At 38.7% G+C, this 23,228-nt stretch overlaps 1 protein-coding gene across 31 annotated transcripts in view; it reads left to right on the forward strand.

Annotated features, from left to right (window-relative positions):
- Positions 1-3,797: 3,797 nt before the first annotated feature.
- RIMS2 (regulating synaptic membrane exocytosis 2) overlaps positions 3,798-23,228 on the forward strand; it is a 743,118-nt gene continuing 723,687 nt past the window's right edge. For all 31 annotated transcript variants that reach the window (XM_034966469.3, XM_055116819.2, XM_055116823.2 and 28 more), the window contains exon 1: positions 3,798-4,656. In XM_034966469.3, coding sequence (XP_034822360.2) covers positions 4,481-4,656 — 176 coding nt within the window. In that variant the 5' untranslated portion in view covers positions 3,798-4,480. The remainder of the gene's footprint in view (positions 4,657-23,228) is intronic.

The following is a 23,228-nucleotide window of genomic DNA, read 5'->3' on the forward strand; positions in this document are numbered from 1 at the left end:
CTCAGGTGATTCACCCGCCTCGTCCTCCCAAAGTGCTGGGATTACAGGCGTGAGCCACCATGCCCAGCCAGCCTGTTTTTTAAGACAGGGTCTCAGTCTGTCACTCAGGCTGAAGTGCAGCAGAGCAATCATAGCTCACTGTAGCCTTGAACTTCTGGGCTCAAGGGATCCTCTTGCCTTGGCCTTCCAAAGTACTGGGATTACTGGTGTAAACCACAGTGCCTGGCCAGGACTTGCATTTTGGGATTAGTTTATGGCCTGTCAAGACTTGAAAATTCAGTGATGAAGACAGCTGTTACTTCTAAAGTTAAAGAAGAATACTGGTTTTGACTCAACTTTAAATGTGTTCATACACTGAGGGACAGGCCAAAGTAAAAGATAATGCTGTACAGGACAAAGTCAGATGTGATGAAGATTTTAAGTAAAACACTGTACCAAAACAAACAAAACACCTCTAAGATCCATATTGTAGAAAGACCAAAAGACAGAGATCTTGTGAATACATTTTACTTTCTTTAGTTCTGAGCCCAGCAATTTTATGTCAAACTGGGGCAAGTATTTTGAAAAGTAGTTCATTTATGCTAAAGCCAATTTAAAAATTCTATATGATATATATTCTATGTATGCGATATATAAATACTGTGACAAATTTTTACTTCATCCAGGTGTGTGAATAACAGTGGAAGATGGTTTAAAAGACTTCCTTCCACTCCTAAGTAGTCCCTTTAATAGGAAAAACACATCTAGTTGTAGTAAAAACTGTAAAAAGGAAACACCGTAACAGTAACCCCACTCACTTCTGCTTCATTCCTGTAAAAAGTCATATGTTCCAGTGATACTGACTCATGCCCACTGTATTTCATGAGCTGGCACTGTCTCCAGGTAGGCGAAGCATGGGTGGGGGTGCAGGGAGACACAGCCTCAGGCACCCAGCATGCTAACCATATGACGGCTAGAAAGCAGTGCAGGGCCCAGGGGGTGACCCTCTACTGTAAAGGAAGCCAAAATCGTCTAATTTGGACCACGACTTTGAAGTTCACATTTTATAGACTCAAAATAACTAAGCTATTTTAACCTCAAAAAGTTTAAACCTCAGAGCAGTGTGTATATTCTGGCTTCTGGTTCTGCTTGGGTTGATAGTTAGCTGGGGGTGGGAAGTGGTGTTTGTTTTTTTAAATCTGGCACAGAAATAGTTGAATAAGGTAGACTGTTCCACCCATTCCTTTTGATTATTTTTAGTTCTGCTCTCCTTTCTTCTAAAGGAGCAGTTTGTGGATTTTAGCAGCACTTAGGTTTTCCTAAGCGAAAGTCAAAGATAAATGTATTTACTGGTACCTGTCATTGTGTATGAGAGGAAAGTACGGATAGTAAACGTCAATTTCAATTTCAGGTAAAAAATTATGTTCTCTTTAAAACTGTTGGTTTTAGTTGTCGCTTTTTTTTTTTAGTTTGTCACTTTTTTTTCCCTTCTCCGTTATTTATTTTGCAATGCATATAGTGCAGTTCTCAACATTTGCTATACCTTAATCACTTGGGGAACTTTCAAACTATATTCACAGCCAGGGTCCTAACACCAGAGTCTGATTCATTTGACCTATGGGCCCAGGTGGTATTTTAAAAAAGTGACCCAGTGAATCTTTAACTCAGATGACTGGAAAAAAAAAAAAGTGAGCCAGGTAATTTTAGTGTGCAGCTACGGTTGAAAACCAGCATGGTTTCAAAGTTGCTTAAAAACATCTAGGTTCTAGTTCCAGCCCCGCCACTTACCAGCTGGCTGTTCTTGGTGGTCTTCTGTTTCCCATAGGATGATGAGGTTGGATTAGAAATTCATAAAAATTGTTGAACTCTACAACAAAATGAAATAAACTGGGATTCATATAATTTCATCTGGTTTGCTCAGCTCCAAAGAGATGAAAATTGAATTATCTGGAGTATGAGAGTGTTGTTTGAAACAAGTTAGTAATAATTTAAAAAACAGCTCTTAAGTAAACTTTTCCCTCTTCCCAGTTACAAGGCATGGGAGAAAAGAAAAATAGACATTTAAGCTTAGAAATCACAGGAGACTTCCAGGGCTGCTTTGCCTGTCCCCAGCTCTCTTAAATGGGGAGCTAGTCAGACGGTACCTGGGGAACAGAGGGAGGAGGGAGAGCGCTTACTACACACCAAGAAGGTAAATATAATATAAACCCCAAAGGCTTACGTTACTCATCAGACCACAATATGGCCTGGTACTAAGCAGCGCGCGTGTGGAAGGCTGGGTGGGGTGCGCACACACGCTCACTTGTGTACGTACACACACACACAGGCACACACACACACAGGCACACACACCCCAGCTCAGTCACCCACATTGCTTGCCCAGGGCGCCTGGAAGAGGTGGCGAGCCCGCCCAGCTCTGTTCACCCGGCCCCGCCCCGCCCCCTCCGGGAGGGCTCTCCGGGCGGCGCCCAGCCCCGAGCAGAGCAAAGGACGGCGGCGGCCACCTCCGTTCTCTCCGGCCGCTGGTTTCTCGTCTTTCCTCGTCCTTTCATTGAACCCATCTCCGTGCTTCGAAAATCTGACTCTAACCCGATCTCTTCGCGTCTCCGCCTCTTCTTTCTAGAGTGAGCGCCAAAAAGGGCCTGACAGACAGAAGCCTTTGGCCCCAGCACCGGCCCAGCCCGTCTCTAGACGATTCTTGCTCCTTTCACCCTCACAGCCTCCAGTGGTCGCGTCATCTTCGCACCCTCCCGGCCAACCCTAACTCTCCTCGTCTCTCCTCGCGCTGTCCCGCGTCCTCCCCTCAGGATCCTTCCGCACATTCTCAGCGTCCAGCGCGGTTTCCCACAACTTCCTCACGCCCCGCTCCCCTCGCCCTGTCCCCGCCTCGACACCACCTGCGTTCCCCACTCGCTCCAACCTCCCTCCCCCGCTATCCCCCCTTGCGGACCTCCAGCTCTCTGCCCCTTTCCTGGCCCCCATCCCTGACACCCCAGGGACCCTTCCTCCCTCCTCACGTTCTCCCTCCTTCCAGGATCCCGCCCCGACACCGGGGCCCTCCCGCTACGCGCGCTCTTTCTCCTCAGGTCCTGACACCTGGGCGCCCCCTCCCTGTCACCTGCCTTCAGCTCCAGCCCTGACTCTCGGGCGCCTTGCCACCCTTACGCTCCCCGCCCCGCCCCGGTCCCTCGGGCGCCCCCACTCGCCGCCTCTACCTCCCTACCTGCCACACCTGGCACCCCTGCCCCCACCCCTGCTCATACTCTTCCCCAGCCCCCGACACCTCGGGCGCCCCCCCACACGCTCCTATTCTCCACACTTCCGTCCCCGAAAACTCGGGCGCCCCCTCCCTTCACGCTCAGTCTCCCCTCCCTCCCCGCCCGGCCCCGGACCCAGCCTGGAGATCGCGCTCGGGAGGGGCGGCTGCCGCCCGCGGTGCCCGGGCCTGGGCAGCGAGGAGGTGACGCCGCCCCCGCGGGAAGAGCCCGGGAGGCGGAGGGGCGGAGGAGGTGCTGGCGGCGGCACTGAGCGGCGGCGGCGGCGGCGGCGGCGCAGGGCGCGCGGGCCTTCCGCGCCGACTCCATCGACCCAAGGGGCGGCGGCGGCGGCGGCTGAGCGACCCTGGGCCGGGCGCGTGATGAGGAGGGGCCGGCGCCAGACCCCGCTGCACGTCGGAGCTCGCCTGGATCCGGGCGTTGGCAGCCGAAGGGCCCTGGCCCCGGGACTCTCCGCCGCTAGCCCCCGTCATATCTTCTCCGCTTTCGCTTCTCCACTCTAGCCGGGGGTGGGGTGGGTGGGGTTGGGGTCTCCGCGGGGGTTTCCGGCCCCGCGGCCCGCTCCCGGGTGTGCCTGGAGGAGTTCTCCCTCTGTGGCGCGCGGGAGCCCTGTGACGCGTCAGCAGGCGGGACGGCTGAGTTGCTTCTCCGGGAAACCGTCCTCGCTTCCTCACGACCCTCTCCGCTCCCGCCTGGGTGCCCCTCGGGCCGGCAGTACTCCGCCTCCGGGCGCTCGAAGCGAGTTCCCGGGGGGCTGGTTCGCAGGCACCCCTTCCCCTCCGAGGCGGCGCGCGCGCTCCCGGCCCTGACCGCGGCCGGACACACTCGCGCCCCGGTCCGCCTGTCGCCCTCCCGCCTGCTCCCTCCAGTCACCCCACCCTTAGCTGTCCCCGCCACCTTACTCCACCACCCTCCCCCGCCTCTCCGCGCACTCCGCGTCCCGGCCTCCAGTTCCCCTTTCCCTTGAACCGCTCACTTCACAGCCCTTCGCCCCCGGGAAGAAGAAACATTTCCCGAAGCGCACTCCTCAGCCCTCCTTCCCCACGCGCTCGCCCTCCCCTCCCCCTGCTCTTTCTTGGGGGAGGGGGCTGTCGCCTTGGATTGAAGGCCATTGATTTGTATGTATTTGTCCCAGCGCTGGAGGCTGCCCCAGCCGCCGCGCCGGTGCCGCCGCTGCCAGTGGAGTTGCCTCCCCGCTTCCCTAGGGTGGTTGGGCTCCACCAAACATGTCGGCTCCTGTCGGGCCCCGGGGCCGCCCGGCTCCCATCCCGGCGGCCTCTCAGCCGCCTCTGCAGCCCGAGATGCCTGACCTCAGCCACCTCACGGAGGAGGAGAGGAAAATCATCCTGGCCGTCATGGATAGGCAGAAGAAAGAAGAGGAGAAGGAGCAGTCCGTACTCAAGTAAGGACCTGGCTCCATATTCCCGCCTCTCTCCCTGCCCTCCGCCCCCTCGGCCACTGCCCTGCGGCCGCCTGCGCGCCCCAGTTCGCCGCCCTCCCTCCCGCCGGCGGCGCCCAGGCCACGAGGGCTGCGGCCAGCGCCGGCCGCCCGGGCTGTTTTGGGGGTGTCTGAGAGCAGGGGTGTGTGTCGGGGAGGGAGGGCGCCAAGGCCGGCTGAGGTGAGGGTGGCGAGCCTTAGGGCGGTGTGATTTTCCTTGGCGCCTTTCCGGATTTCCCCGCTGGTCATCTTGGCTCCGGGGCCCCAGCGGGACTGGGGCTGAACCCAGGCTCTGTGCGTACCCTCTCCTTTCCCGCCGCGCTGAGGCAGTGACTGGGGCACAGAATCCAATATGGCCGTGCACAGGTGCTCCCTGGACGGACCCGGGCGAAGGCGCGCTGGCAGGGGATGCGGACGCCACCCTGGTCCCACGCCTCCGCGGGGCGGCTCTACCAGCAACGCGGGACAGAGTAGGGCTGCCCACAGTGGCTGCGAGCAGCGGGCGGCGGCGCGGGCGAGGGGCCTAAGCTCTGTCGCGGTCGGGTGGGTGTGCGTCCGCCGCCATCTTCCAGCCCCTCCCCCTCGGCGAGTGCTAACACCCTGCACTCCGCTGCTCTTCCTGTTTGCAACTAGTAAATCTGTTTAATCCTGAAGAGACTCCAGTTCCTACCATCACTGCAGTTTGGGATGCTCCCTACCTTGTGAAGTTCTACTATTCTTGCTCACGGTCTTGGCAGACCGGGTTTTTCTGAGGGTGGTAGGAGTGAAAGCAGCACCCAGGCATCCGTTTACCGGCTCTGGAACTTCAGCACCAGGGAACTGTCCAGACAGGGTTATCTTTAGCTCTGAGACTACTTTTCTGGTTAGTCTAGCAAAGAGATTTGTTTCTACAAGGTTTGCTTTTGAATGTTTTATGGTTATTTGATTTCTCAGTTACTTTGTGAAAGAGGTTATTCAGAAGATGTGTAACCTTTTTATGTTTTTCCAGCTTGGCTTTTTTCTTTTTACTTGAAGTGAGTTATTCAGATGATTCTTTTGCGTTTTGTCAAGTATACGTTTCCCATATTCTCCACAGAAATATACAATTGAAAGTGTAGAGTTCCTCTGTGAAGGAACTAATACACTCACCTCTATTCAGGTACATTTTAAAAGCAGGTTGTTGAATTTAGTAGTCTTTCATGTACTAATAAAGAAACAGGTTTCATTGTCAATAGGTATATATTTTCATATTTTAATGAAAAATACCACTTTAAATAATTTATAGTAGCAAACATCAAATATTCACAAATCTTAGAGAAAGATACTATTTCTCACAAAATATTGAGTGGCTAAAAGAGCAAATATGTTCCTGAAATAACTGAAATTAAGAATGTCTTCATGAAAGCTAATTTCTGGCGTTGAATACTTATTTGGGAATGTTATTTATTAACAGCCTTGAGATATGAAGAAATTAAGAGACTTAAGCAGTTTACTCTAACTAATAGAAGAATAAAGCATTATTTTTAGAAGCTTTTTGAGCATACTTCTTACTGTGCTTAACTTTTTTTGTGTGTACTAACAATGCCAAGCTTTTGATGACTTGCAGTTTGATATTTAAATATGTGAACTTAATGCCTTTTACTATAATTGATAAAAATCAGTGCGGCCAAAATGATGCGCCAGTAAAATGTAGTTTTATTTTTTTGACTTACCTATTTAATGTAAAATGTGTTTTTATTTCTTCATAGTAGAAATACTATGTGGCTAGTTCACTGTAGTTCTAAGTTTATTTGTTGTTTTAATATAGAAATTTAAGTGGACTTTAAGTATTAGGATTATTCAAAATGAACAATATGTCAGGAAGATGTTGTAAAAGGGTTTTTCAGGTAGCTATATATGTATATATTATATCTGTATGTAAACCTACATACTATTCAATACATATAATATTTACATATTCATATTTCCATAGTTTAGATAGAAACAAATGTTCTCTAAATACATATTCATACAATCTATAAAATTACATTGATGAAAAATATATATTCAGATTTATTTTAAATATTTGTTTGCATTGCTACCTAACTTAGTCTTAGAAAGGAGTCTTACCTCAAAATGGCTTTCATGGTTTCACATTCTTGTTATATTTATTTTAACAAAAAGTTATTTGGAGGTTAAAGCATAATATATTTGGACATTTGGTTTTAAATGTTCTTAATTTTTTTTTAACGAAAGAGTAGGCAAGGAAATGAGGAAATGAATAGACTTTATAATGGAATTATAGTAATGAGAGACAAATCATTTTGAAGATTTTGACAGTTTACTAAATAATACATTATCAATATTGATAATTATTGTATAATTATAATTATACTATTATATAATATACTATAATTCAAAAATAATACTAACGGTCTTCAATGGTTACTATTTCCCATGAAGTTTTAGGGTTCGCTTACCTAGTCATTACTATGCTTTGTTTCTTTTTAGTGCTGTTCATTACATTGAAAATTAACGTGTATTTTAAGAGTAGAGAGAAAAATAAACTGAAATTTAAATGCATGTCTGCTGCCTTTTAACATTTATGTTAAAAAATACATTTGATGTGTGAAGATACTGCAATGGTTAGATAAAAATATTTTTGCATGATCTGTGAGTTTCAATGTTCATATTAAGTATTCATGCAAAGTGGAGAGAAAGAAGGAATTTGAACCTTATTAATATTTAATATATAGATGACAATACCTAGATGCATATAATTTATAAGTAAATATGCATGTAGTGAAAGATTCATGCTTGAGATATTTTTAATAAGAGAACTGAGTGATCAAAACTGAGACCATTACTGTTATCTCTCACCTTAGGAGCCTGAATAATTAAAAGCTATTCCTAATTATTAGTAATTTCTTCAAAGTCCAGCTGAACATCCACGTAGGAAGTCTATCATCATCAAATAATACCATTTTACATATCAGCGAGGTACTGTAATTTTGGAAGCATTTAAAAAATCTCAGTAGAACCCTAATCAGTAATTACTTTAAAAAATCCTTTCATGTATTGCTGTAGCAGTTTAAATTTGGCTAATTCAATTTATCAGTAAAATTTATAATGTCCTTTTACTGACTAATGTTTTTTTTTCAATCTTCCAAGATATCTGAATGATTAATGTTTTTAAGTCTTGTCTTTCAAGATTGTAAACTTCTTGAGGGCAAGAATCAAAATTTACCCTTTTTTTGAGTTTGTGTTTTGCAGCATCCTTAACACCTGCACGTAATAAGTACTTAATAAATTGTGTTTATTTAAATTATGGTAATGTTAATGAGGTAGCTTATCAATTTTGTGGGACAATGAGGAATCATTGTTTGAAGGAAAAACATAATTTATTAAAAGTTGAATTTCCAGTGGGTTTTTGTGTAATTGTGAAAAAATGTCTGAGGAAAGCAAACCCACTAAATCAATAGAAAAGTATTCAGTAAATACTGAGTTTCTAATATGTACATATCATAGCCTTTCAGATAAGCTTTTTGTAACACAAATTAGAAATTATGTGTTTCTTGATGTGTATATTTTCATTCATAGTTTAGATTTTCTGTTAAAGGGTTAATTTGCTTCCCAAATAAAGGAAGGCAATAAGTAAACATTTTCCTGATAGATTAGGATAACAATTAGTATATATTTAGCACATATATAGTGAGAAGTTCTCTATTTTTTAAAATAATTCAATTTTAAAAGTATTTTCTAAAGTTAATTTATAAAATTTTGAAATAAAATCTTTTTTTTTTCTTTCTTTTCTTTTCTTTCTTTCTTTTTTTTTTTTTTTGAGATAGGGTCTTTCTTGGTTTGAGGCCCAGGCTGGAGTGAGATGGCGAAATAACGGCTCACTGCAGCCACGACCTCCTGGGCTCAAGCGATTCTCTCACCTCAGCCTCTGGAGTAACTGGGACCACAGGCAGGTGTCATGACACTCGACTAATTTATTTTTAATTCTTATAGAGATGAGGTCTCCCTATGTTGCCCAGGCTGGTCTTGAACTCCTGGGCTCAAGTGATCCTCCCGCCTTGGCCTCTCAAAGTGTTGGGATTACAGGTGTGAGCAACCCGCAGCCCCCAAATTTCTTAGCTACCTATTTCCCCTACCCAGAGCCAACTACTGTTACTAGTGTATTTTATATTGTATACTCTTCTAGAGACAGTCTATGCATAAGAATAAATACATGTGTATATATAATATTGTGTGTGTCTGTATATGTGTGTATGTGTGTGCTCATACATGTATGTATGGATGGATGTAAACGTAAAAACAGAAATGTGTCCTGCAGTTTGCTTTATAAGAGGTCAGTTCCACATCTGTGACTGTATAGCTGCCTCGTTAACCTTAATGGATATAGGATATATACTATCCCTTTTAATGAATATTCTGTAATTTCTTTAACTAGTACCATATTTGTGGGTATTTAAGTTTTTTTCTAAGTATTTTGTCATTAGAAATTTTTAGTATTTATCACAGTATTATCTGTGATAAATATCTTTGTACATGCATTTCCTACATGTATGAATGTATATTTGAGACAGATTCCTAGAAACAAAGTTGTTGGGCCAAAGGGTTAGTATATTTTAAATTTAATAAATATTGTGAAATTTACTTTTGTAGAGGAAGTGTGTATAAGTGGTGTGTACTAAGGGGACTTTCCCACATCCTCGCCAACTCAGTGTATGGCAATCTTTACCAATGTTTCAATGAAAAAGATGCCACTGTAGACTTATTTGCAATTTTCTTGTCAGAAAGATTGAGAGCCTTTTAAAAAAAATTTGGTTACAGCCATTTGTATTCCCTTTTCTATTAGTAATTTTTAGTGATTTGTGGAGGCTCTCTTACATGTTATTTGTTTTAGGACCTTGTTTATGCCTTTTTTACTGGTCAGGATTTAAAAAAATTGAATTTATTGTAGTTTTGTTTTATGGATTTTGAGTTTGTGATCTTCTTAGAATGATCTTCCCTATTCTAGTATTTTTAAAAAGTACCAATTGAATCATGAATACTTTTAAATAAAAATTGCATATGTAAACCACTGTTGCCATTGCCAAAAAAATGAAAAACTAGTTTTTAAGGATTCAAAATGCATTCTAAAAAATTGATTGACATTTTATAAGAAAACAAGCAAACAAAAAATTGACTTATATTTTATGAAAGAGTACCCAATAAATTTATATATATTCTATTTTAAAGTAAGGGCAATTAAATAATATCTTCCTCTTGACAATAGATTTTGATAAAGAACTAATTATATTGTGCGATGAAGAAAGAGATAGTGGAAGCAAGTGTGATAGACCAGATGAACTTTGACTTGACACCTTACTTTACTAATTAATAATGGTAACGTTTTGCTTATATTATTAAACTCTGAGTTTCCTCATCTATACTATTTGAGTAATAACACCTATTTTGAAGGATTGTGATTGTTATTATTAAACTCTGAGTTTCCTCATCTATACTATTTGAGTAATAACACCTATTTTGAAGGATTGTGATTGTTATAGACTAAGTATCCTGGCATAAGTAGTGGTGCAATAAATAATCATTATTGTTAACTGATATAGATAGCACTCTTTAAACCTTATCATAGGATTGCTGGGTGAAATTTTCTTACTTTCTAAAAATTGAGAGATTCTTTTCCTTGTCTATTATGAAGTCAAAATATGCCAGGAGGGCTTTTAAGCGACTTCATTATTTGTTTAGAAGACTAGGGATGGGGAGAGGGTGGGTGACAACTTGAAAATAGTTTCCTCAGCAAATACCGTTCTTAAGGAGCCTGATAACTAAGACATAGCAGTGAAAATAGCACTGACATCAAGTTATTGGTAATCGGCAAGATACTGATAGTCAAAGGTGAATTGAGGGGACTTACTTGTGGAAACTACTTTGTAATTGACTTTAGATTTGCCTTGGTTAAACTTTTTACTCTATTATTTAACTAAAATCTATATTTACCTATTTGTCTTATTCACATTGTATCTAAGAACCCAGAGAACTGTATTAGGTTAAGCTAATTCTGAAGTATGGTTATTGAGCTTAGAATGCTGATCTTCACATCGCCCCTCAAATACACTTAAGCTTTGTATGATTGCCGGTTTCTCATCCTTCTGGCTTAGCTTCAAATTTGGATCTTTAGAGAGCTCTTTTCTGACCACTCTTTCTTATGTAGATTCTCTCCATTATTCTTTATAACAATACCTTTTATATTTCCCCAATTATGCTTATCAAAATTTATAATGATTTATTTACTTGTTTATGGTCTGTCCACCCTGCTAGATTATCAACTCAAAGAGAGCACACACCATGTCTGTTTTGTTCACTAATGCAGCTTCAACTTCTAATGTAATACAATGCCTTACACATAGTAGTACTCAAAAATATTAATCGGGTGAATGAACGCACATTGGGAATGAAATATTATGTTCATCTAGGTGGTACCAACTTTCAAGGTGAACTCCAATAATCTTAAAAAAAGATTTGCTTATGTAGTAGTGTCCTTATTTTTGAAATCAAATGTAATTTTTAAACATATGCCTAATTTTGCTTATTTTACATGGAAGGAAACTTACAGTGTTTGTGTATGATTGCAGCTTATCTTTCTTTTGGACTAAGAGCATATCTTTTTTGACTAGAAACTAGAAGAACATTGTGATAGATATCATTTTTAAATTTAAGGAATATTAGGAATTAGGGAAAATTTGGCTGTAAAAGTGATCCTTTAAGAGAATTGATACATTTCCATTGTGTTTAGCACAGATGAGTGGTAAAGAGTACACTGAAGGCTTTGGATAGAAATAGTTCATGCCCTCCAGGGACAGATAATCTAAGGCCAACCATAATCATATGAACACATAAAAATGTAAAGTGTCATGAAAAAGTACTGTAAAGGTGTTTTTAATACATTATAACCATGGTAAAAAATATGTCAGACTAATCTTACTAGTAGTTTATTGCCTCTATGGTATTGTTTGATTATATTGTGTTATATTACATGGTGTCACATAGTTTTTCCTGTTAAAATATCTGAAAGTTTCACTGCTAGATATTAAAAACTTTTGTATTCTCTAGTCACCTAATGAAATACAGATATCTCTGGGAGTTGAAATAATTTTAACCATTATCAGGTAATTCTTAAGGAGCTCATTGTAAGAAACGTGATAAACCACATGAAAATTTTGCATGGTAAGTACCAGGAGACTACTGTGCACTACAGTGTATCATGGATATATTTTACAAGAAGAGCACGTGATTCAGTCCTGGGAAGATGCCATCTAGGCTGAATCTCAAATGATGAGTAGATGTTAGCTGGGCAGATTGTTCTCTAAGCAAAAATCTTAAAACTCCCAATTCCTCTTTGCCCCCAAAACCTTTCATTTGTTAAAAAAAAAAAAAAAAAAAAGAAGACGATGCAGGACATGGTCAAGAAGTTTGCTTGAAGTGGTTCAGAAGAGCACAGATTTAAATGGTGATGCGTCAATAGAGGAGACTGGAGAGATGGCAAGGTTCAGAGCCTAAAAAGCCTTCTATGCTATTCTTTGGATTTGGCAATAGGGAGTCATGGAGGGATTTTAAGCAGTGACACAATATAATTAGACTTCTGTTGGAACAAAAACCACTCTCATTTAATAGATTGGTTAGAAGGTGTAATACTAGAGATAAAGGCACTATTTAGGAGATTCTTACAGTAATCCAGGTAATAAATGATGAAGATATGAAATAAGGCAGTAGAGGTGGAGGTGGAGAGTCAAGACAAATTTTTGAAAAATTGAGGAGCCAAAATTGCCAGGATTTGACAGCTGTGTGTTAAGGGTCAGGTAAACTCTTATGATGCCAGACTTGCTTAACTGACTACTGTACATAATATATATCTGCCTGTATCTGCTTATCTCACTTATAGTTAGCTCTGTGAAGTCATCTGGTCCTAGGACCAGTGTTCTCTTGAGGGAGCAGTTGTGAAGTGGCTTATTTTATTGTTTTAGTTATTCTAGAGAGTTTGTAACATTAATATGAGTAATAGAAGTGACTATAACTTGGTATAATGGGATGGTAGTAGAAAGGGCCAAAAGGGACAAAGAAGAAAAGAAAGGACAAAGAACAAAGGGGAGAAAGTAAGATTAGGGCTCTTGGAATCCATTCATAATTAGAAGGAACCCTTCTTAATAGCTTATAAAATTTTTTCTACTGGGTATATTCACACCATGTAATCTTTTCAGAACTTCAGGACTATCATCCTTTTATTGAATATTCCCTACTCCCATTGATAACTTAGTCTCAATGAATTTCTCACCCTCTGGTTTTATTTCATTCTTTGTGTATTTTAAACTATCACACAATCTTTGTTTTATATGTTAGGCTTAGCAAGGACAAATTTCCTTCCCTGTATATATTTCTGTATCACCTCTAAGGGAATTTTGGAAATATGAATGTATTTTAGGAAAATAGAGAGAGGAGATTACTTATGGAAATGACATGCTGAAGTTGGTGAAGATTCTGTGCATCTTTATATTAGCTTACTGAATTATTGCAGAATTTCAGAAAGTGCTTGTATTATAAAAGGGAGATAAATTTTATTGGGTTTTGTGATGGGAAGCTCCAGAAATAGGAATTGAGGTAGAGTTATGGAAAGGGGAAAGTTAAGAAAAGGTTTACACAGGAGTAATATATTATTTTACCTACTTTCTTTCTAATACGGGTAACCTATAAAATTGAAGACAACTAGATAGTATAAATTAATTGGTCAAGAACTAACAACTTTAATACAGTTTATATATTATGAACATATATCTATATTATATATACCTGTCAAAGCTCTTACTTTTTGTACAATATAGTGCTAGCTAAATGCTTTTTAAGGCATTTGGAATTAACAACTTTTGTATAGTTACATGGTTATAAACATTTAGTATTTTTATATAATACAAATACTTTGATAGGTTCTGCTAAACAGAGGAACTGGATAAATGCTCCTTTAAGGCACAGGAGGAATGCCCTTTAGCATTTTTTTCTTCCAATCAAGCTTATGTTCAGCTCGAAGAGACAAATAGTTTGGTAGTTTCTTGTATCCTGTAACTAGGCTTCTGGGAGGCTAAAACTAGGGGAAAAGGATACACTAAACAATATAACTGGGTAGCAGAATAACCACAATGGTGTTTGGTGCTTTGGTATTGTTCAGTTGACAGATGGAGGTGGTGCTCACATTCATCTTGTTTTGTTGGCATATTTGGTATCTATTATCATTTTTATAATAGTTTGCTTCCCAGGCACATAGATGAAAATCTGTTTTATCACACATAAAACAGTCTTCAATCTGAAAGAATTAATTAATACTTTTATTAGCACACTTATTTTTCTCACTGGGCCAAAATCTAGGTGTAGGTAGGGCCGCATTTCTTTCTAGAAACTAAAGGAGGATTGTTTGCTTGCTCATTTGGGTTGTTGAAAGAATTACGTTCTTGAAGTTATAGGACCGAGATTCTTGTTGGCTATTCAGCTGAGGGCTGTTCTTACCTCCTAGAGGCCTCTTTCTGGTACTTGCACATAACTTGCTATATCTCTGAACAAGCGATGGGGCATTTTGAATCTTTATTGCGATGCCGTCTCTCTGACCTTTCTTCTGTCATTGCATCTCTCTCTGCCCACAACTAGGAAAGATTTTTTCTCTTTTAAGAACTCATGTGATTAGCTTGAATTCACCCAGATATTCCGGAATAATCTTCTTATTTTAATCATATCTGTAGAGTTCTTTTTGCCATGTAAGGAAACATATTTATGTGTTCCTGCAATTAGGACAGAACATCTTTGGGGGACCATTTATTCTCCTTATGACATTCCTCTAAAGAGTGCCAGTAGATATAAATTTGGATATATATTTTTTATAAAGTAGATACTGAACTACTCTTATTTTTTAAAAAGTATTTTGTATTCAGAGATACAAATTCCAGAATATCTCTGAAATAATATTTTACTATATATGTTGTACTATAGTTTATAATACTATATTGCCTTCAAAGTGCCGCCAATCTGCATTCCACTTTTTATTTATTTAACAGTTTCCTCCAGAGTTAAAATGTTTGTGTAACTGGGTTTTAGGTGGAGGGACTGGGGGCAAGAAGTGTGAATTGTTCTGTGCCCTGTATGTAAAGATTAAGTACTATTCCTAAGCAGTAGTCATGTTAGTTAATAATTGTATTTATTTTTATAGGGAGAGGAGTAAATAATTTTACCATATGACTAACATAGTGAAGAGTCATTGAAATATTTTCATATACAGTATTTTCATTATCCAATGGTCATGTTAAAAGACTCAGCATAACTTTATATTCCAGTATGAATAAGTAAATATTTGAATTTAATATTTCCACAAGAAGTAGTTTCTTTTGGCATGCTTGGTTGAATATCCATACTCTACATAAGTGTGCCTTCATATATTACTTTTTTGTAATTTTTTACCCTAGAGTCTGGTTTAATGAAAAGATGCACAGTAGTGTATGTTATGATTAAACTTCATGACAGGGTTTAGGATATAATCAGTTGTTTAACTTAGGCATGTAAAGATTAAAAGTAGCTATGAAATAAAGTAGAAAAAGAAAGTAATCCAAGATTTTTCTTTAAAACTACTAATATAAATTTACGTTGCAGTTGACAGTATGTTAGGATAGACTAGATATCAGAGTCCAGTCTTGATAGAAACTATAATAGTAATTTGAACAGGGACATTTTGATATAAAGTATTACTACTCATAGCAAGGAGCAGCCCTCTTCTAGGGGTAAGGTAGAGTACCTATGACAGAAACAAATTTCAGAGAAGCCCTTCCTGTGTGTCTGAGGCTGAGATTCAGCCCTCATTGGAGGATGTGATTGTGGCCCACTGAGCTGTCTCAGGCTGTGGCAGGAAAGCAGGACATCATCTGTGGGAACGTTGGTGGGACTTGCAGAGAAGCTGGCTGAGGTGCTTAGGAAACTTATTGGGAAGCCACCTCTTGGGGTGCCAGTGAGACTTCTTGAGAAACTGTCTGCTGGGGTGCCACTGAAACTTGCTAAGAGGTTGAGTAACACTGGGTGTCTATAAGCTACTGGCAACCATGCACTGTAGCAAGAACAACAAAACACCCAGAACCTTGAAGTCCTTTCTTCCTTTAATGTCACTATGGCTCCCTCTAGTGACAAAGTTTAACATTTGCCAACTGCAAAGGAGAAATGGTGACAGTCCAGATTCACTATCACAAAGCAGGTCAAAGAAGGGTGGATTTGGAGCTGAGAGGCAGTAAATTTATAGTAGGCTATGTTATCCCCAATATTCGTATCTTAAAACAACAAAGGTTTATTTCTTTTTGGCGTTATATGTTTCTCTGGATCCCTTTGGGTCTCTACTCCATGTCATCCTCATCCTGGGACACAGGTTAGTGGAGAAAATGCTTTCTGGAACATTCTGAGCAGCTGAAAAGGGAGACTGCAGTGAATCCTAAGTTGTCTCTTAAAATTTCCTCTCAGAGGTATGCATACAACTTCTGCTTGCATTTTGTTGGCCAAAGCAAATTTCATGATCATGCCTACCTAACTCAGGGTAGAGAAGGACAATCCTATCATGTATAGAGGGAGAACCAGGAGAATTTGTTGAAAAATATAACTATCACAGGATTGATAGAATTGGCATTAGAAAAGTGGGCAATCCTTAGGATAATTGTAGTTCCCGCTTTACAGTTTTGTCTTATTTGCTTTCTACTTTTTAAAGAATAAATTTTAGTGAAAAATAGTATCAACATACAAATTGATGATGCTTTTTACTTCTGAATCAGTGAACTCAAACTAGACAATGAGCTTAGTCATTTGTGTAACATAGTGAAGCTGATAAACTAAATCAGCAGAAAATTTTTTTTTGAAGGTTAGGTACAAATAGACTTTTATTTTGAAATTTTGCATTTTGAAAATGTTGTGTTAACTAATTCTTATAAGATATAGAAAGTGGCAGGGCTGGAGCCTGCTGTCCAGGTCATGTCATTCCTGGATGTATGCATAGTCCTTGAACTGGATTTCCCAGGATGAACCCAGAATGTATGGGCTTGGAGGCTGCCTGCAGTCGGCAAGTGCTCTGGGTGAGCTGGGCCAGGGAATTACAGGTACATGTAATATGAAATGCCTCTATATGCCTCTATAGGATTTTTTTCCCATTTATGGTTAGTCTTGGATAGGGGATAGAAAACGAGATTTAGATATTTGGATAATAGTCCTGGCTCCATCATTTATAAGCTGTGCTATCTTGAAGAAGTCAGTTAACTTCCTGCATTCTATAAAATGAAGATTGAAAACACAAGTCCACAATTCTGTAACTGAAACTCATGGTGGCAGATGTTTTGGAATTCAAGTATTTTAGAATTTAAAAATGTAAAGGTGTATATACTGTAAGATATGTAACTCTTAGCAGGGTCAGGACAGTAGCCCCTAATCAAACATTGATATTTCTCTCGTGAAACATATGAATATTTACAAAAGGGTTAAATAAGGACTATATATAGTCAGGCCAGGAATTTTGGCCCAGACTTACACAAAAATAATTTTTGTTTTCAGAGCTTTTTGGATTTGGGAATTGTGGTTAAGGAAGTATGGGTGTGTGGTATCTTTATCATAGGAGTAAAGTGATGCTATATAAATGAAAGTGCCTGTGAGCTGTAAATTGCTGTAATATGTTAATTATTGTAATCATAGTGGCTGTTGATGTGATCATTATCACCAGCTATTTAAAATAATATTTAAAGGAAAAATTGAAAATTAGATTTTGCTACTTGTAGGATTTTAGATAGATCAATATTGGGGTCTTTATTGATCCCAGGTCATTTGAATTTTGATTTAAAACAATTTAAATTTTACTCTTTCCAGAAAGAGCTTTACACATAAAATATCTGATTATATAACTCTTTTGTTTAACGTATCAGTGTTTCCCTATTGCCAGCTACATGCAACCTTTAACTGGATTCCCTTCTCTGAACCATGGAACATACAAAATAGTAAGTAATTCTTTTCTTCTACCAGGGATGGATACATAAATAGTACCATTCTAGAAGCATAAGAAATAAATTAATGTGTTACATACAATGGATGACTTAGAACATTAGAGCTTACCTCTCTTCCAGACCTCTAGCTGACAAAGGCTAGAAAAAGTGTAAAATTCTTAGCATGTCAAACTAGGTCCTTCATGATTTGTCCTCTCTTCATTTACCGTCTTTTAGACTTTTCTTCTCCCTTCCCACTGTATATTTTGGCTGAATAGTTAATTTACTTTAACTTAATGCTTCCTAACCTTTTTCACGTGATTCCACATGTAGAAAACAATAAAGGAGGTGTATGTCATGTTGAGATAAACTGGGAAAGATTAGGGGCATCTACATGAAAGTTGGTAAAAAAATTAATCATATCTTAAGTTACAAAATTCTAAGCAAAACAAAAGGCAAGGTATTATGGAAGATAGCAAATGTTGAGTTATGAAAACTTTAAATTTTTTTCAATATCTACAATGAGACACTTAGCCAGCTTCTATGAGCATATCTTTTTAATATCAGGTTTATTTATTTATTTTTGGACAGAAACACATTATTCCAAGGTTGTTTAATGATGATCTTTTCAAATTCCTGTTGGTCACCATTGACGAGAAACTCTTAAAGTAGTTGGTAGAAAATTGCAGAGAAGAACTTCATTTTCTGGCATGTGCCTGTAATCCCAGCTACTTGGAAGGCTGAGGCAGGATAATTGCTTGAACCCGGGAGGTGGAGGTTGCAGTGAGCTGAGATGGCGCCACTGCACTTCAGCCTGGGCAACAGAGCAAGACTCTGTCTCAAAAACAACAACAACAACAAAAAAAAAAACCAAAAAAACAAAAAAAAAACACACACAAAACAAAAAACTTCATTTTTTTCTGATTGATGGAAACTGCTTTTATGCTATTAGAATTTTGAAAATTCATCCTCTTTAAATTTTACTTCAAAGCTAGTAATATCCTTTAACTCATGTCCTTTTCTTTCAGTGACAATTATAATGTTGAAATTTCCTCTGATAATGAGAATGGTATTCTAATCCATTTGAACTTTAAAAACAATATCAAATATTTAAAAATAATGTTGGTGTTCCACAAGCATATATAATGCTCTGCTCATCTTAATTTTTCTTTAGGACTCATATTGTAACATTTGACTATCACTTTAACCTCACTATTCTGGAGCTAAACTGTTGCTTTGAATCTATAAACTTCGTCATATTCATTAATATACTTTCACACAGTTTATGAAAATTTTTTATTAAGTTCGTTCAGATGTTCTAAACTCAGTTAAGCCATTTTTTGAAGTCAATAACTACCTTTCAACAGATCTGTACAGTGAGAATCACTTACAATTTCAATGATATTTTTAACCCATAAACTTCAGAATACAAGCTTTTCCTTTCATAGACAACAAACTTAGGTATGGAACAACAGAGAACAATATTCTGATCTCGTTTCTTTGTGTAAAGCCAACAGTAATTGGGATTGAAGCAGCTTGGAATTGATTAGATTTTTCATTTTGATAACATTTAATGTGGAATTCATATCTAAAGGCAAAATTTATATTCAAGAGCTCTGGAAATAAAATATTACTTGAATTTCAGATTTTTCAGAATGAACTCTGATGATAGAACTTTTCTACTTGTCATCGCAAATTTATACAATATTTCTATAATATTTTATAAATATTAGTGTTTTAAAATCTTAATTTACCAATTTGAATATATTTTGTTTTTGGTACATCTTTGCAGGACAAATATCTTTTTAGTTTTTCCTCTTTAGTGGCTATAGTGTCAGTTATTAACTTAATACTGTTTGCTGACTATAGATTCATTAATCTGCAGTGAAAACTTTAGTTAGTAATTTTGATTAGTGTTGTCTCTATATCCTCTCATGTGCCATCTATACACTTACTAATATCATTGAAAGTGACACATGTTCTTTGTCTTTTTTTCTTTTTGGTTCATCGATTTCAAATATAGTGTTGGCAGTTGGCAGTTTCTATGTAGACTTCTAAATGAGAGGTTCTGTATTATGCTTTGTTATTTTAAACTTGCAGACATTTTAAAAAGTTAAAATCTTGCTTTGTGGCAAGGTGCAGGCATTGTTTATTGGCCCCATAGCTTTATGTGCTAACTTCTTTTTACAAATAGGACATTTAGTTTGAGAAAGAGAAGAATTATAGGAGTACAGGAACCAAAATTTGAGAAATGTATTATATTGCTGAAATAATGATTTACTTCATTAACTAAAATTTCAAAAATTTCATACTTGTACTCATACTTATATTTTCAAAAAAGTCTGCAGTCCCTTTACTGAACTTATTTAATTAAATTATGTTACATTATTTTTTATTTCTAAAATTAAAACAATCGATTATGAAATTCTGTCACGAATGACTCTCTTGGTAATTGTTAACATTAAAAGCCAATAAGAAAGAAATAAAGAGGGCCAGAATGAAAGATGGAAGAAAAGAAGGAAATACAAACAATAAAAAGATTGACAAAATAATTTATATCCTATGTGGGACATCTAATACTAGATGTTGCTATTGTTGCAATGTAGTATTCCTACATACTTTATGTGCTGGAAAAATGTAGAAACAAGGGAAAATTAAAAATAAATGTTTTACATGTGTATATAAGACAAAGAACTTCAGTAATAATAACCCAATTGGGACAAAAGTAATAATTGGACTACCTGAGATGATCCAATGGGAAGGTCAGGGGAGAGGTACTACATGGCGCTGCTTCTACAAAGCCATATACACTCTACTCTCTAAAAGAATTTAAAAAATGCATATCCCCTTATACATGTTTAAGTCTGCATCTAAAAATTTCCAGCAATACAGTATAGGGAATCAAAGATAATGATTGTTTTTGATTTAAGTATTTATTTGTTCTTCCTTTAAACAAATGCATTTTGAGCATCTGTTCTATACCAGCCACTGTACTAATTTAGGAAACAGAGAGGAATAGGACACAGTCTCTGCCCTTGAGGTGCTTATAATTTAGTGGTAAAGAGTCATGTAAATAAATAATCCAAATGCATGATAAGTGCCTTAAAGTAGTTATATACCAAGTGTTGAACAGAGGAAGGGGCTAGTATACGAACATGGAGGATTTAAGGAAGTCTTTATAAACAAAGATCACATTCAAACTGGCCTTGCAGGAAAAAGTATGTGGAGAAGAAGGGCATTTTAGACATATGCTGTGAAAAGCATTTAGACATGGACTGTGAAAAGCATAGTGCATGGTGTCTTTGGGGAATAGCCAGTATTCCTATATTGCTAGGTGCATGGAAGATGGAAAGAAGGGATGGAGTGGTGGAAGGTGAAGCTAGTTGGTGAGAGTCAGTTACAAAGGGCATCATATGCAGGACTGGTATTCAATTGACCTGCACCAGTACAGAGACACTAATTTTTAAAAACTGAATCACTTTGATGCAGACTACTAAATATTATTGAGAGAACAAATTATCTAATGATGTTGTCTAGTGCAGTCTTATAGAATTATGAAACCTAGTAACCTTGCTGGTATGTGTTAACATGGTCCTTGGAAGGCATGTACTGCCTGTAGTGTCAGTGCCTACCTGATACCCCTGTGCCCTGTTGTTGGTGGAGGCAATGGAAGGCTGCAGTGCAAGTGGTTTTCGTGGTAACTGCATTTTGCAGGGAGTGTCCTGAGGCACAGTGCTTTCAGTCTCTGTGGAAAACACTAACAGCTAGATCTGGGGTATCCAATCTTTTGGCTTCCCTAGGCCACACTGGAAGAAGAAGAATTGTCTTGGGCCACACATAAAATGCACGAATATGATAGCTGATGAGCTAAAAAAAAATTGCAAAAAAATCTCATCATATTTTAAGGTTTACAAATTTGTGTTGGGCCACATTCAAAGCTGCCCTTGGCTCGCGGGTTGGACAGGCTCAATCTAGATGTTTATGTGACTATGACATGCAGGCAGCCTGCCCAGTTTGTTTTAAAGTTGTAGCAAAATGGTGGGTATCAGGGACCTAATGACTCTCATTTTAATTATGAATGTGTCAGGAGAAGTCTAATATTGTTCTAAATATCCAACCATGGCTCTGTTAAGAGATTGACACTTTATAAAATTCAAAAAATGATTTGTAAGTTATTAGAATGACTGTATAAATAATTTATGCTATAACTCCCATGTGTCCAATCTTTTGGCTTCCCTGGGCCACAATGGAAGAAGAGGAATTGTCTTGGGCCACACATAAAATACACTAACACTAACGATAGCTGATGAGCTAAAAAAAAAAAAATCTCATAATGTTTTAAGAAAGCTTATGAATTTGTGTTGAGCCTCATTCAAAGCTCTTCTGGGCCACATGTGGCCTGCGGTCTGCGGGTTGGACAAGCTTGCTGTAACTCTTGTCATATGGAAAGCAGGTATCTATATATATACATCTATACTTTATTTGGAAAAAAGAAAATATATTTTAATATTAATTTATATATTGATTTTTATATTAATTTTATATTGCTGTATCAGTTGTTAAATATTTAGAATCACCTATGGTTATATGTCATGCTAAGAAATTTGGGTTTATCTTATTGGCATATTTGATCTGTAGTGAAAGGTTTTGAAATGAGATAGTGATAGGGCCTGTTATGATATGTTAACAAGTGACTTCTGATGACTTAGTGTAAAAAATTCTCACTAGCATGAGAATTCTTACCAGTGCTCACTAGCATGAGAATTCCTACGAGTGCATTTTCACTGGTACTGCCTTGTATCCTGAGATCTTGTGTCTCTATTCTGGGTTTGTCCTCTGTATTGCTGCAGAGTATCTTCTTACAAATGAAATTTAAATAATTAATTTTATGGCTGAAGAATCTTTTTAGGCTTTCTATTGCTTTGAATAAAATTCAAACTCCTTTTGCATACACGGTCCTTCACAGCCCCTCTCCAACTTGTTTTTCCAGCTTCATCTTCCACTCCACCCTTTCATGTATCTTTACTTTTAGTTATAATAAAATTTTTACTGTTTCTGGAGCATTGAAGGGGTAAAGGGGACCCTTTCATAAGGGAGATATGTATGGAATAAACAATTCAGTGAATTTATATGTCATATATACTATATATCCTGAAATATTTGAAATTGGGACCAAATCAGTGTTGCTTTCATTTTAAAATCACCTTTGGAAGTAATTCAGACACCATTAAAGACATAAAACTCTCATTACTCATTTTCTTCAACTTCAATAGGAAATCTTATGGAATTGTTTTGGAACACAGGCTTCCAATCTGCCACCAGATTTTGCAGCAGGAATTTATATAATCATGCCATAGCTCAAACTGTCTCACAATTTACCATATGTTTCAATATTTCCAATGTTTTCAAACACTCTTCTCTCTTTCCCACCCCTTCCAGTTCACATTTCTCAGCTTTGTCCCAGCTCTTACCCCACAATTCTCATTTATTTTTCTGATTCATGGTTAATCTTTGTTATAGCCTTCCAGTTTGGAGTTC

The sequence above is a fragment of the Pan paniscus genome, chromosome 7 (genome assembly GCF_029289425.2).
Source record: "Pan paniscus chromosome 7, NHGRI_mPanPan1-v2.0_pri, whole genome shotgun sequence".
NCBI lineage: Eukaryota > Metazoa > Chordata > Mammalia > Primates > Hominidae > Pan > Pan paniscus.